The sequence below is a fragment of the Carassius auratus genome, chromosome 13 (assembly GCF_003368295.1).
Source record: "Carassius auratus strain Wakin chromosome 13, ASM336829v1, whole genome shotgun sequence".
NCBI classification, from domain to species: Eukaryota; Metazoa; Chordata; class Actinopteri; order Cypriniformes; family Cyprinidae; genus Carassius; species Carassius auratus.
In genome coordinates, this window is record NC_039255.1 from 1,034,403 (window position 1) to 1,051,594 (window position 17,192).

Genomic DNA, 17,192 nt, shown 5'->3' on the forward strand with positions numbered 1-17,192 from the left:
TGAAATCAATCACATCATGATGGGATATGTGCTGTAGGCTTAATTTAAAGTTATGATGGCTGATCCCATTAGCTAATTGGCAAACCCTGCTGGATGATGCTCTTCAATTACTTTGTCCTAAACAAATATGGTTCCTTGGCTAGATCGACTTCCAAGTGAATGAGTATTTGGGGGGTTTTACCTGTAAAAGAGTGAATTAGATTAACATTAATTATAATGTATTAAAATGCTAAGTAGTTTCATTATTGGAAAACAAGAATATATTAAAAACGGTTCGTTTTATTCTATTAAACGTTGCCTTGCTGACAAATCTCTGTTGCTTGAGAGTTCAGGATTGTAATCATCTGATTGACGAAATAATTTTCTATACATATTAACCATATGCCATTAATCTTGTACCTTGTAACACAAAAATGTTTTCCAGGCGGATTGCTAAAAAAATTCTGTGCACCCTTACTTCAGCAAGTCAAATTAAGTCAGTCATCGAGATTAGAGCTTGTCAGTTTGAGAATTAACTTTACTTTTTTTTTTTTTAAACAGCAGAAATCAAGCAGTATTTTTTAACAATATTTTAGCAGAACATGTGAAACGTTATATATTTTTTTTACCCTCCCCATGCAAATGTATGTGATGTAACTAACTGTGGGTGGTTTCTAATAATACTATGTGTTGTACTAGTAGAATGAACCACAAGATCGGCCCTACCCACACTACATAGTAAATACTATAATTCTATAATATTTATTCGATTGGATTTAACAAAAAAGATTGCATGCTCAAACTCATAAATTATTATTTGAATAATACCCTGGAATATTTCCTCTTCTTTTTAAATTAACACTCATTTATTTTTCTGTGACTGGATGAACTTTTAATCCACATGTTTGAGACATTAGAATTTTGCATTTCTCAGTTTTTAATACAAAATTCTAATAGAATTGCAATAAAAATATCAGTATTTGTGGTTAAAAAAAAGAGTTTGCATTATGCTTTTTCTCTATAAATTGAATAAAATGAGTCATCAGCGATAGTTTTTATCACCTCTGCAAATGCATGTGATGTCACTAACTGTGGGCGGGGCTTATCTGGTGGTTCTACTTATTATATCTGTTGTGGTATAATTGTGTTCGTCTGAATATTGTGCTCATGATGACTCACTAGAGGTCTGAAATATTGTCAGCGTTTGAGTGGGAAGTGCTTTATCAATCATCGTTTTACTGTCATATTTGCAGTCGACATTATTCTAAATTTTAAGCTTATTTCAGATGACTAAAATGCAGTCCATATTACAGCAGTAGTAGCGATTTTGGCAATCACCTGACATTTAAATAACCTGATAAGGAAATGAGTCCCGTCTATAAATTGTTGGCACCAAAGGCAGAGGCGCTGGATGGACTGTCATCTTTGAATGAGATTGCTCTTGATGTCAAGTTAGAAAATTCATTTTACTTCCACCCTGTCAGATTAGCCGTGCATATGCAGCTCACCTGACATGGCCAATGTGACAGTGTTTATCTCATGTCTCAACCTGTCAGAGTCCTCGTGAAATTCCTTTTATAGATTAGCCATGTAAAAAAAAGACAGGGAGCAAGCATTTGGGTTCATTCTCTCATTCGGCTTGTGACACATTCATCAATTTTAGAGGAGGGAAACTGACTGATTTAATTAGAATGCTCTCCCAAGCCGGCGTCAATGTGATTAGTAACTTATTTATTTTTCTGTGGCAAATGGACTTTTGATCAATGTCAGTTTTATCCAGATAATTTCAGTTCTTACATCGGGGTCCAATAGTCTGAGACAACTAGTAAAAATGTTTGTATTTTGCTAATTTCTAATTTGAATACAAAATTGTTAATTATGTGTTACATTACATTACAAATATGCATACTCCGAGTCACAATTTCTTATTTGACTAGTGAAATAATAAATAATGTTTTTAACATTTCTAACCTTTTCATAAAACCTGTTTATTTCCTGATTTAAATGTCATTGTATTACAGTGTGGTCAAAGTCTCTCTAAGAAGCAAACCACCACTGGTATCTGAATAATGATGTAATAACAAATCAATGATTTCTTTAATAAAATTTTATTTGGCTTATTAAGTTATTAGCCTCTTGGGTTCAAATGTTTTTCCGCTGCTGGATCATAACCCAGCCCAGTCGAAGCTCTCTTGTCTGAATGTAAGAAAAGGTAGAACTCTAGAGATCAAAGGAAGCTGATCAGAGGACATGCATCAGAATGCAGAAAACTGCTCAGAGTTACACCTGCATCTGATCTGTTCGCTCTCTTCCAAACAAAACCTTCCCACGAGCACAATGTGAGACTCCCGCTGGGCTTCAGTCATCAGCCGACAAGAGGGATTGTGAATATAACAGGTGACAGGTACTGACAAGAGAATGCATGCATCGTTAGACCCAGTACAGGGTAACAGGGCCATTGGGACAAAAAGGAGTAATTTGTCATTTCCTTACACACCATCCCCTTAACATAAAAAAGACGAAGAACTACAACTGTAGTTGATGCAGTAGGTGCCAAGTGCATCTGCAATCACTGGGGTTGTTGCCACAGTAAACAGGAAGCTCCACAGTATTATTGTGTGACTACTGGAGCTCAAGCGGGAATAAAACAGGGGCTTATTTATTTAGTTGGGATACCTTGTGCTGCTGTAGATACACTTTAACCATGAGCTGCTTATGTATCTAAAACAATTCACTTATATTTCCTGAAATTCTCATGATTTGTTCTCACCACTTATTGTTGGCTGATATAAAATTGGGGAGAAAACAATTAAATGAATTATTCATAAAAAAATAAATAAAAATAAACATAATTCTGAAAGGTAAGATTAAGGAACATAATATAAAGGAATCTTTAGGAACGTACATTTTAGACACATTATCATTAGAGATGCACCGATCGATCAACCAAGGATCGGAATCTGACTTAAATACTAATTTGTATTTAATTTTTACAATGAAGACTACAGAAATTACCTTTGATAAAAATTTACATTTGATTACTTTAATTCCTGTAGTATTTCTAACCTGAATAAAAACTTAGTTTCATAGCTCTCTTTATTATATTGCATCTATTTGTGCTTTTTGTTTGCCTTTTTTTATTTGTTCTTATTTAATTACTGTTTTTTAACTTTTTTTTTTTTTTTTTATGAAACTTTGTGTCATCGCTTAGGGGAAAAAATCGGAATCGGCCAAGAAAATTGCAATTAGTGCATCTCTAATTATCATGTTTCTCTGTGTTGTTGTTTTTTGTTGTTGTTGTTGTTTTGTGCAAGCAAACATTTTATTAAACAAAGTCTGCAAGCAACAGATGAATCAGCATTTTTAACAAATCAGTTGAGTGACTGATTCATTGACTCACTCTTAAGCATTTGTTTTGTTATTGACTGAATCAATGCGCTTGAAGGAGTCAGGTAATAATATATAGAGATATTCTGTATAACTGAAACAGGGTTTCAAGTCCAACATTAAAACAGGTCATCTCTTCTTTTTCAGCCCGGGAGCAGAATTTTGGAGTCCGTTTCCTCCATGTGTTTCTCCAGAATGGAAGACCGGTGGCCAAGTTGGGCTGCAGCAGCATTCATGTTTTGACTGCAGCTGCTTCACAAAATATCCAGAACAATACCTTGGTGCCAATTATAGTGAGGTGAGAATTGTTTCGTTTACAGTATTTTTATACACTGCAAAATATTATTTTCTTAGTATTTTATACTATATTATATATATTATATTCACACATTTTACAGTTTTAAAATGTGTGAACACTCTGAAAACTAGATAAATTAATTTTTGAGAAGTCGAATTGTGAATATAATTTTTTTCTTGTATCTAGCATCTGTAGTACTCTTCGATTTACATTTAATAAACACACACATTCATGTACAATTTCCTACAGTGATTTAGATTTTTTTCGAAGTCAGTCATTTGAGTTTGATCATTTAAATTTTTTAAATTGCATAACTAAATAATGAGGGCATGATAAAGTTTTTCATTTGGCCTTCATACAAAAAAAAAAAAGTGGGAGTCACATCAAAGCTGCATTTACCTATGGCTATGGCTTTAGTTTAATGTTTTTCTTTGTTGTGATTTCCGTAATCACACAGCAACAGCAAAATTTCCTACTACATATTAGTCATTGTTCTTTTCAACACATAACAATAATGCTAATTAACATTATCCTGAGGGAGCCAGTCACCGCTCGTACATAATTCCATAATTAATATAATGGAATGAACCTATATAACCACTCAAATATGAGATGTATTAAAAGCCACAAACTATTGCACTATTATGTTTTCCATTATATATTTATTAGATATGACCATGCTTGAATATATGAAGTAATTTGCATAAGAATTCAAAAGGCTTGAATGTCAAGAGGCTGTTAATAGAATTGCATTTATTCACTTTTAGCATATCTATTGCTATTACATCATTAAATGATGAAAGTGAATCAGAAAATATTTAATTAGGCCTTTCCATTTAACATGTTAGTGCAGTTAATTGTTTTTTTTTTTATTATGTTTTTAAAAAAAAACAATCATGAACTTGAAAGAGCATCTTAAAAATGTGAGACGCAAGAGGCTGAAATACAGAGACAAAAGTCTACAGTAAGCCAACAGTTATTAAAACTAATTACAGATAGAATGCAGTGATCAGTTAATTTTTAATTGATTGACAGCCCTGCTGATGCTTAACCTGAAATTAATTACTTGTTAAAAAAAAAAATTACAGATATCTATTAGTATGATAATACATATGGCATGTTTATAAACCTACGTTTAATTTATGCATTTATTTAGTTGCAATTTAGCTCACCCTATGCATGTAAAGCATGCAGTTTAAAGAAATCTCTCCAGATGTAATTGTGTTCAGAGAGCATTTAAGCAACATTTTATTGCACATATTTTTTTAAATCTTAGCTGTAAGGCTATTTTGCGGATGCATATGGAAGTCCTCGGCCATTAGGTTTGTGATTTCACTTGTATATTCGATGGTTTCTTGAACAGCTTTTCTCCCATAGAGGATGTGTTTAGATGCCAAGTACTTCTAACTTAACAATCCAACAGCCTGTATCAGTTGTCTCTAGATATTCCTGCTGTCTTCTTTGACTCAGTGGTCTCATCTCTTAGGTTCTTGGAGAAGGTTTCTCTCCTTCTGTCACTTGTCTGAGTAGATATTCTGGCTGATGGAATGGAGATATTGTCAGATGTGGCATCTGCACTTTTCTGAATGTCTGCTTTCTTTGTTCTCAATATTCCACAGAATAATAAGTCATTCTTTTGACATTGGTACATCCATGTCCAATAAGACTTTGAATGATGATGTGAGATACTGTAAATATTTTGCATGAAATCCTTAAGAAATATGTGATTCAAGAGGTAGAGCATCAGTTACAATTACAGGGATAGTTCACAAAAAAAAAAAAAAAAAAAAAAAAAAAACCCTGTCATCATTTACTTACAGTCATGTTGTACCAAACTTGTATGACTTACTTTCTCTTTGAAGCACAAATATTTTGCGTTGTTTTTTCTTCCATAAAATAAAATGGGATCCAATGTTGCTGGCCTTTATTGCATAAAAGATAAATACATATTATTGAAATATTATTTAAAATATCTTCTTTTCTGTTCCATCTGTTCCTTCCAAGTCATCCAGTTTTGGATTGACATAATGGTGACTTAATACTGACAGAATTTTCCTTTTTGTGTGAGCTATCCCCTTAAGATCCAAGGTTATTTTATAAGATTAAAAGAAGACTTTTGCTAAACACAGACACAAAGGAAAATTAAAGACAAGACTTTGATTTTATTCTTACAAGTCAGTTCAAGTCAGTTCTAGAGGCAAAATGTAATAACAGTTATAAAAAAAAAAGGTGTCTAAGTATCAAAACTGTGTATTTATACCAAATCACCTTAAACAGCAAGTTCAACAGGATAAAAATAAATCCATCTCTGGTTAAAAATTAAAGCAATAATTGACACAGCATGGTGTCTGAAGCAGTGAGTAGAAAACTTTCTTGAATTGGCCAATGTGCACCAGCAGCTAAAACCTTTTAAAATGAGTGCAGTATTGTAATTTAAATAGCATTAAGATTACAGCCAGTTAAGAGCATTATTACAAATAAATATTCACCCTGCTGTGCCAACAACTCATGCTGAAGGCAGCTTGGAGAGTGCATTTTATTCACATGTTGTCGTTTTTAAGGCCAATTTACACTGCACTCACTGACACAAACCGATGCCAACTGCCAACTGATTACTGTAACTGTACATCACTTTACAAATGTTCCAAGACCTAACAAACGCAGAAATGCTCAGTCGCTGAAAATAATTGCTGACCAACTGACACAGACAGGGGTAACACAATGATTTAGTTTTACTTGTTCAAGTATAATGAAATTCCATTAAGTAACCAAAAAAATAAAAATAAAAAACTAACTTAAATAGGAATGTGTTGCTATAATTTAGCTGTATTTACCCCTTTATATACAGCTGAAAGCCCAAAATTTTAATTTGCTGATTATGCCATCCAAGATGAAGATGTATTTTTTTCATCTTCAGAATTGGGGAAATTTAGCCGTACACCACTTGCTCATCGGTGGGTCCTCTGCAGTGAATGGGTGCCGTCAGAATGAAAGTTCAAAAAGATGAAGAAAACATCTCAATAACTAATCTAAGTAAACTGCATTTTTGTAATAAACAAATCCATCAAGATCTATTTAACTTTAAACCATTGCTTCCGGCTAAAATATTAGCTCTCTATATAATATTGCTTTCTCCCATATCAGAACCATTGGAACCAAGACCTATGAAATTGGACCCACTCACTTTTCTGTAATTAAGCACGTATTTCTGTTTGCATTTTAGAATGACGTCAGTCAAATCCATTCCACCTAAGGAATGCTCTAATGAAGTAAACTCCATTCCGTATTTTAGCTACAGCCTTGACTTCTGTGCTTCCGCTTCATCAAATCCATTCCACTTTGTTTTCAGTGCTCACTCCTGCTGCACTCCAGACCAGCAACACAGCAATGTAAACAAAGCATCTTAGCATATCTGCTGCTGAGGTGGGTCTGGCTGTGTGCTTGCATATTGTCACTATTTAAAGGGGGGGTGAAATGCTATTTCATGCATACTGAGTTTTTTACACTGTTAAAGAGTTGGATTTCCATGCTAAACATGGACAAAGTTTCAAAAATTAGGTTGTACGTTTGAAGGAGTATTTCTGTTCCAAAAATACTCCTTCCGGTTTGTCACAAGTTTCGGAAAGTTTTTTTCGAGTATGGCTCTGTGTGACGTTAGATGGAGCGGAATTTCCTTATATGGGTCCTAAGGGCACGTCTGCCGGAAGAGCGCGCGCTCCCGTATAGCAGAGCACTGAGAGCACAACAGACTTCACTGATCAGAGTGAGAGCGTCGCGAAATGTCACAAAAGAAGTGTGTTTTTGGTTGCCAGGGCAAGACAACCCTGCACAGATTACCAAAAAAAAAACAGCATTAAGAGACCAGTGGATGGAGTTTATTTTTACAGAGCATCAACGGAGTTGTGCAAGTGTTTGTGTTTGTTCCCTGCATTTCGAAGATGCTTGTTTTACAAACAAGGCCCAGTTTGACGACGGATTTGCGTATCGTTTATTTCTTAAGGATGATGCAATCCCAACGAAAAAGGGCCACGATCGTGTGTTGGAACCGCAGGCGGTAAGTAAAACTGCTTCAAATATCTCTGCCTCCTTGTTAGTGCGTCCGCCTCCCATGCCGGAGACCCGGGTTCGAGCCCCGCTTGGAGCGAGTCGTTGCTGCTGCTGCTCTCGTTCAGTTTCAGCCTCGGGATCTGATTCTGGATCATAAATATACGCTGAATCTGACTGTTAGCCATGGTTTGTTTTGGTTGGTTTTTTCCCTCACGGTGTCACAGCTTCCAAACGCTCTCAGCGCAAAAGCCTACTCGCGCTCATGATTCTTTAGCTCCGCCCACATGTCACGCCTCCAGTCGGTCGTGTTTTTCCGGGAAAAATCGGTACAGACTATCTTTCTCTTATGAATATAATAAAACTAAAGACTTTTTGGAGTTATGAAGGATGCAGTACTACTCTATAGGTACTCAAGATTAACAGGATATTGAGTGAAAACAAGCATTTCACCCCCCCCTTTAAGTGAATGTTCATCATTTGTTCACCTGTTGCTTAAAGCATCAAGTAGTCTTTGTTGCAGCACTGAATAACAGTTACACGTACACTTTGTTGGACCCACCCCTAATTTCTTTGCTTCTGACCACTATGCTTTCTCCAGTGAAAAAGTCATCTGAATCAGCAGTGAATTATCCACAGATTAAGCACCGTTTTTTACAGTGCGCACCTTTTCCCTGACCCTGTGCACTGACATGAGGGTCTAATCTTCTCCTCTTGTCAGATGGTGAGAATAAACCTGGCTTTGTTGATATCAATAATTCTGCATCTTGAATTGGAGGTCATCTCTCCGGGTCTGCTGGAGCCGTGAAGATCTAATGAGATCAGGCGTTGCGTGGTACTGGATCAAGGTCAGCCAAGTGGCACTTAAGCAGAATTTTAATGCAGCTAGAAAGAGTGCGGTACCTTTCATTAGAAGAGAGCATCTGAGTGGCAAGTTATTTAATTATTTCTTTTTAATTAACATAAATGTGTTGACGGTTTTATGTGTGTGGTGTGATTTTGGGGGCTGCACATGTTCGTTCATTCATGGCCAGAAGTACTTAGACATCCTTTTATAATTAAAGGCTTTGGCTATTCTAGATATGCCTGTGTGAAAAAAATATCAAGCATATAGCCATGAATCTCAGTATCAAACTTGGGTCATACCTTTTTTTTTTTTTTTCAGCGTCACAGTCTCCCAAGATAGATAAAGAAATGATTTACTTAGCCTGGTGTGAAAAACCTGACTGCCCTGCATAAAGCCCAGACCTGAACCACTATTGGGATGAATTGGAATGCTTACTGCCTGACCTCTTGTGTCTGAATGGGAGCAAATCCCTGCAGCCATGTTCCAACATCAAGTGTAAAGCCTTCCCAGAAGAGTGGAAGCTGTTATAGCTGCAAAAGGAGGGCTAACTCCATATATTTTAAAATGATGTGGTTGTGGTGTTCAGGTGTCCACATACTGTGAGGTGTCCACATATGTGTACGTTTGTGTGTTTCTTGTGTGACTTGATGTTGAATGATGCTGTTGATTATCTAGCTCTTTGTGGGGATTCCCATCATCTCAGATTTTCCATTGCCACTGTGTAATGGGTCACTTGAAAAATCAGGCACTGGAGAAAGTAATGTAAATCATTGGCCCGTGATGATATACCTGAGAGCAGTACGGGGGGTTTGAGATGCTCAAGTCTGTGTCAACCTGTGTTTGGTGAAAGTCCTTCAACACTTGAGATGATGAGGCCATAGAAGAGGATAGATGAGATTATAGATGAGGCCAACTGAATTATAGCAGCTGTTGAGCAGTTGAAGAATGATTGAAAACCTTGTCAGTTGTCTCAGTTAACTGAAACATGTCACGTTGAACCTTTACTTATGGATTATGTATTCATTTAGGATCACGTTTTAGGGCAAATTAAAAAAGGTGCAAAGCACCATTCGCAATGACAATATATTGTGCAAAAAATAAAACCATACAAAACTATTATAAACTAATAATAAATACTTATTGTAAATATTGTGTTACTTGAAATAAAATAAATGTTAACTGAAATAAAATTAAAACTTTCAAAACTTAAACTACTTTTAGCTAGTTTCATTTTTTAGTTATTAGTTTAACTTGGTGAACTAAAATTTTCTATATATATATATATATATATATATATATATATATATATATATATATATATATGAAATATAAAATATAAAAAATTTGACATTTAAAAAAAGATAATGACAAAAACAACAAAATTACTAAAACTTTAACTAAAATAAAAATAGAAAAATAAAAGCAAATTCAAAATATTGATAAAACCTGATGATACTAAAATAACACTACTACTAATCCGCATTGGTATTGAAAATTATACCTATAGAAATGTTCGTTAAATTTATATTGGTCACAATATTTAATAAATTAATTGTCTTTATGAACCATGATGGAAGAAAAATATTATACTTTTACGTTCAAATGTTCACGTCAAGAAACATTTTGAGAAAAATGTATTCTACCAATGGCTAATTACTAAGCAAAGTAAATATATATGTATATTTAAGAATGATTTTCATATCAACAGTCAGACTGAGTTTGGAAAAGGTCAACTGAAATGTCAAAAAGTAAAAAAAAAATATAAAAAAATGAAACTCAACCAGTACAGTTAAAAAAGAAAACAGTTGAAGTTGCACTTTGGATTTACTTCTGGTTCATTCATCGCAGTGCAAGCAGAAGGTCAAGTTGAGTGCATTACTTTGTTAGATACATTATCTCACGCAGTAAATTCTGCTCTATCCTGCATTTTGTCAAATGCAGTAGTTCATATGATATTACATTCATGCATGAGCTCTAGTGTACAGTGCACTGTATACAGTACATACTACATAATGCTAAATAGTAAGAGCACTGAGAGTACATACTGCATGCATGCATTTGACCAGCAATTTAACAGTCTAGAATAAAAAGGGTTAAAAAAACAGTCCAGTTGTTAATACATCAACTCTATTATTATAACTCAATTATAAATTGAAGCTATTGATCAAAAATTTTGTTAGCCACTCGTGAGCTGAATGCATCCTGTATGGTGTTTATTATTTGTGCATGTTTTTATTTTAAGTATTGCGAGTGATTCACTCTATTATTGTGTTTATTTTGTTCTTTTCTCTCCTGCCCTTTTGTGTCTACTGGCCCATGACGCACAGTTCTGTTCTGTGTGACAGTGTGCTACTGTGACAAACAAATTTCCCCTCAGGGATCAATAAATTTCTATCTTATCTGATTCATATCTTATTCAACTCATATAAATTCATATCAAGTGACAAGTGGATGGGTCGATTGTGCAACATTCCACCGCTGCATCGTTTCAAGAAATGATAGAAGGAATACTTTAGACCAAACTTTTTGATCAGTCTTCTTAAACTGCTGATCTAGATTTCAGACATCAAAGCGTACCTCCGAGTTTTAAAGAAGTCTTAAATTTGCACCTCATTCTCCCTCTCTCCCATTTCTGGGAATAATGTTCTGTTGTGAATGTTTCATATATTCATTTCACTTGAAGAACAATCTTTTATTCATGTTGATCTTATTAATTCATACTTGTCGAATGAAGTTTGACTGTGATGTTTCTAAGCAGTCTGGCCCTCTTCTTCTCGTTTCTGTCTTTTTCTTTTTTTCTTTTTTTTTGGCTTGTTATGGATGGTTAGTGAGAAGTATACATCGCTGTTGGCTTTTTAAAAAATGAATACTGTTCCTGGTCGACACTGCATGTAAGGTTACCCCTATAATATGGTCTGTTGATCTTGCATATGTATTGCTGGAGGCTTTTCAGTGCTGAGTTTGCTTAAACGGGTGTGTGAAGCAGACAGTTTAAATTAGGTTAAAGGCTTGCGGTGGTGGCATATTGTTTACCTTCTAAGTCTATTGAGAGTGTTTGTATGTCTATATTGTCAGATGCTTCTGCTGTGATTGGCTTCAACCCAAGATTGCTGTGTGTGTCATTTCTGTTCACACAAAGCCAAAGGTCAACAAGCATGAGACGATGCATTACACAGCATCCTGTCCTTTATAACACATACATTTTCCATTCCCTAGCACTTATTATCATTTAAATGTATGCCGTTTATTCCTGAGGAACTACTGCTGTGTTTGTTTAAATAAAAATGGGGGGGGGGGCATTCTTAATGTGGTTGCTCTGTGGATCAGTGCATTAGATCTGCAGATAATTTTGCTTCTTTCCTATTTATTTCCCAGTAACTGCTGAGACCCCATGCTGTATATTCTGTCCTCGAGTAGTTGAATTTGGTTTTTACATTGCTTATATTATTACAGATAAGACTATCCATCCATCCATCCGTGTGTGTCTCTGTCTGACTGTTTTTTTTTTTAAGAATATTGTGAAAAAATAACACTTTATTTTATTATATTTAAAAATGTTATTTATTCCTGTGATGCGAAGCTGTATTTTCAGCAGACATTACTTCAGTCTAAATGGCACACGATCCTTCAAGAATCATTCTAATTTTTTTATACTTTTTTTTTTTATTATTATTATAATCAATGTAGAAACCGTAACAGAGAAATAGAAACAGAGCTGCTTAATATCTTTGTGGAAACCATTATACTGTCACTTTTCATTCAATAAATATTGTATGTATCCTTGCTGAATAAAAAGTATCATTTTCTCTTTTTTTATCATATATTAAAAGTGTGTGTGTGTGTGTGTGTGGGTGTGCGTGCATGTGTGTGTGGGTGTAAAAATATATACAGCATATTTACTTAAATCTATTTTTTAAATATGAAAATATATGCAATTTACATGTGTCCTTAACTCCATCTTAGCACATGTCATCATAATGGCCACAGTCACATCCCATGCACCAAATAACCATTTTGAAGGCTACTACTGGGGATTGGAACCATTGTCGATTTATAATTGCAGAGTCTTTTAGAGAGCCTAACTGTAATCGCCATATTCCCAATACAGCTACTCCTGAATTTGATTTGGGGTTTTTTTCATGCATGCTTGTAAAATATACTAGCTTTCCACACCAGTATTTTTATACCAGCTTAAAGTAATATTTGTGTTCGGCAGGCTGTAAGCATTGTTATTTTTAATCAGGCAAGTAGTCAGACCACTCTCAAAATACCTCATCTGGAGCTGCGTCTCAAAGCCGTAGGGCGTGCCTGTAATTTGGGTCTGGAAGATCAGCTGGAGACATGACTAAGAACACAGGCTGCCCAAAATAACTGAAGCCATTCGAGTGAGCTTGTTATGCAAAAATTGGCTTGACGCTTTAATGCAAGAAAGTCAGTGCAGCTGGTTGAGCGAGTCTGAAGGGCTGTGCCTGTCTTTATCGGCTCCCTCGGTGGGGGTGATCAAGGGAAGCGCCGTTATCTGCCACCGGCTTTTGACACGTTAGCGCGCCTCTCCGAAAACATGCATGTGGGAACAAAGCTTTTCAGTTCTGCATTCATCTTAGGTTGCTTATGATGACACAATCCTTTTGAGCTATTGACACGGTGTGGACAATGTGATAAAAATGATCAATGAGTGGCAGCAGTTGTGGCTCTTAAAGGCTCTCATTCAGATGAAGAGCAGGTAGAAGTGAATGCATGAATGAATTCAAGAATTGTAGATCTATTTAACAGCCCTTAATTAGCATGAACATCTTTTTTCTGTACATTATCTGTGGGCCAACAGGGAATTGTGTTGATGGTTTTTTCTGTGTGCGATTATCACCCGTCATATCGCAACTTGTTATTATTGCTATTCCTGTTGGACTTGCAATATGGCATGAAGTAAAAGTCTTTCTAATTTCTGCCTTTGTTTTCATGTCCACCAGTAAAGAAGCAGTAGTGTGTGTGCGTTTGTACTGCAGAACTGCAGCTTCATGATGTTTTACTGCCATCTGTTGCCAGTGCTTTCTACATGTTTTGTAGTCAGACCAATAGTGGCCCCGCGATCCTCTGAGTCTCCCAGCATCCATTCTAGTGAACTGTGGCATGAACTGCAATTATATTCAGCTTTTAGATTTCATAGTTGTCGAGTGATGTGTGTGTGTGTGTGTGTGTGAGGGAGAGAGAGATGTCATGATGTTGCATCAGGTCTGAGCACATTTGCACAGAATCACCTCCACAAACCCTCTGAGCAATGACATATTTTACCAATAAAATATAAAGGAGCTACATCTTTTTAAAATAATTTTTTTGCAGTAAATATGGGTTGTGGAATGCCTAGCAACCCATGACAGCATAGAAAACAAATGGCAATGACTAAAAGCACCTTAGCAACTGTGTGACAACACCATGGCAACCATGAATAACAGCCTAGCATTGTGGTGGCAAGTTAATTCACATTTTCTGGAGACATTCGATCTTTGCAAGCAACCCCAAAAGTCCACTTTGATTTAATTGTCATTTAACAGAATACCTAAATAATGAACAAGAAGAAAAGGGTGTTTTGAGGGGCTGCAGAATTATGATAAGGCATATTTCTATGCCTGACACGTGGCTGGTGTCAGGAGACACACTTTGAATTATGCTGTAGACTTAGAAATACAGTGCTTCCTCTCAGTTTTGACCTCCCTGGTCACATTTTATATGAATTAAAAGGAATACGATCAGGATTTACAGTTTATTCATGTCATTTCTGTCCAGTTCTAATAAATGTATTCATGGTTTTTAAAAAGAGCCCATTAAATATAATGTGTTTTTTGTGTAAATGGATGGAGCATATTGAAACAATTGATTTGTAATGTGTCATTTCTAATCGCTGAGGGGTTACATTCATTGTATTGGACCAATAATATGTAAAGTATATAGAATATTATATAATATAAAAATAATATATAAATATTAGGGCTGGGCAAGTTAACACATTATTATCGTGTTTATTTTTATTATTATGAAAGTCTGAATACACATACAGACAAATAAAGTGTCTCTGAGCATAACTTGTTTTTCTATAACAAAATATAAAATATTTTCTATAAAATGTTGATGTCTTGGCAGTGACAAATACTGTTTTATATTTAATTTAATTACATTAATGATATAAGTTAAGATTTAAATGAAATAATTTAACTGCTACTATGTGAAAGGAATACTGCTGTAAAAAAGCACCTTATTTGTTTTAAGTGTTTGCAAACTAAATGTTATTACACTTTTGTTCATATAGCAGCACTATTAAATGGAAAAAAAGTGCACAATACACTACTTTGAATGCATTATTAGTTTTGTGCATAACAATGCGATTAATCGTGATAAGAAATTGTAATCGTTGCCCAGGACTAATAAATATATAAAATATTAAGACGCACAGCAGTTTCCTACAATGATGATAATTAAAAAAAATGTTTCAGTATTTTAGAATGATTTCTGAAGGATCATGTGACACGTGTGAGATTCATGTGAGATTGAAGATTAAAATTCAGCTTTGTCATCACAGAAATAAATTACATTTTCAAATATATTTAAATAGAAAAGAGTTATTTAAAATGGCTAAACTGTTTCACAATATTGATGTTTTTACTTGGTTTTGATCAATAAATGCAGCATTGGTGAGCGTAAAACACTTCTTTCACAAATATTTTAAAAATCTTACTGACCTCAAACTTTTGAATTGTATATACAGTTTGCTTTGTGTATAAGCTTTGTGCTTTTTAAGAAATAAAAGTTTTCCATTGAAGTAAACCGAATATGAGATCTGACTGAGAGTCCCACATGCCCTTTCTCTCTCTGTAAATAACCAGTGTGCTGGTTCTGTTCCCTCCGGACTGTATCCATGTGTCCACAAGAGCTCATCAGAAAGAATGACACCAGCGCCCAGTTAGATCATCACAGTCATTCTCAGACACAGCACAGACACTGGAGCACTGCACTAGATGTTTTCCTTTGCAACGTTTTAATACGCCCCTTGAGAAATATTAGCCGTCTTTGCCATTTGGTAGCATTTAGCCATTTAAGATTGTGTCATCTGCCACACTTTATAAAGTGACATTTAAATCCTTTTAAACATCAGGTTTGTACTGTCCAGCATCATTTTAATGTGTTTGTAGAATCTGTTTTTTTATTTTTTATTTTTTTACTCTCTCTTTTTGCCTGTGGTTCATTTGATTTAATGATCTGAAGGGACAAACCCCTGTAGATCTCAGTGGGTGGCATTTAAATGTGTCTGGAGAAGAAAACAGTTACATGAGCTGGGAAGGAAGTTCGTTTTAAACACAATTGCCCACAATACTGCTTGAAAATAGCATGCCATTCATTGTTAAAACAGTGTTATTTTACTAGTGTTGAAATTAAATGCAGTTTTAATTAATATTTTGAATAAGTTTTTCTTTTTATATTTAGTTTTTATTTTAATTGTAGTTATTTTTAGTTATTTTTTATTTTATTTTTTAAAGGGGGGGTGAAATGCTATTTCATGCATACTGAGTTTTTTACACTGTTAAAGAGTTGGATTCCCATGCTAAACATGGACAAAGTTTCAAAAATTAAGTTGTATGTTTGAAGGAGTATTTCTGTTCCAAAAATACTCCTTCCGGTTTGTCACAAGTTTCGGAAAGTTTTTTTCGAGTATGGCTCTGTGTGACGTTAGATGGAGCGGAATTTCCTTATATGGGTCCTAAGGGCACTTCTGCCGGAAGAGCGCGCGCTCCCGTATAGCAGAGCACTGAGAGGCTGAGCACAGCACTGATCAGAGCGAGAGCGTCGCGAAATGTCACAAAAGAAGTGTGTTTTTGGTTGCCAGGGCAAGACAACCCTGCACAGATTACCAAAAAAACCAGCATTAAGGGACCAGTGGATGGAGTTTATTTTTACAGAGCATCAACGGAGTTGTGCAAGTGTTTGTTTGTTCCCTGCATTCGAAGATGCTTGTTTTACAAACAAGGCCCAGTTTGACACCGGATTTGCACATCGTTTATTTCTTAAGGATAATGCAGTCCTAACGAAAAAGGGTCACGATCGTGTGTTGGAACCACATGCGGTGAGTAAAACTGCTTCAAATATCTGTTGTTAACTTAGCTATCGGCGCGTAAGCACATCAAGTAAACAACATGCGATGTTGTCATCAAACTGCACTTTCCACATGTACAGCTTAAAAAAAAAAAAAAAAGATGACAAAGTGGAACTTAGTCATTTTCCAAAACCGCTAAGCAAATATATACAGTTTCAGTACATACCACATAGAGACGTCGTTGCTGATGCTGCTCTTGTTCAATTTCAGCCTCTGGATCTGATTCTGGATCATAAATATACGCTGAATGACTGTTAGCCATGGTTTGTTTTGGTTGTTTTGTCCTCAGTGTGTCACAGCTTCCAGACGCGCTCAACGCAAAAGCCTACTGGCGCTCGTGATTCTTTAGCTCCGCCCACACGTCACGCCTCCAGCCGTTCGTGTTTTTCCGGGAAAAATCGGTACAGACTATCTTTCTCTTATGAATATAATAAAACTAAAGACTTTTTGGAGTTATGAAGGATGCACTACTACTCTATAGGTACTCAAGATTAACA

General features: G+C 35.4%; 1 protein-coding gene across 1 annotated transcript in view; it reads left to right on the top strand.

Moving 5' to 3' along the window:
* eys (eyes shut homolog) overlaps positions 1 to 3,668 on the top strand; it is a 123,619-nt gene extending 119,951 nt beyond the window's left edge. The window contains exon 36 of the mRNA XM_026277713.1: positions 3,514 to 3,668. Coding sequence (XP_026133498.1) covers positions 3,514 to 3,668 — 155 coding nt within the window. The remainder of the gene's footprint in view (positions 1 to 3,513) is intronic.
* The last annotated feature ends 13,524 nt before the right edge of the window (positions 3,669 to 17,192 follow it).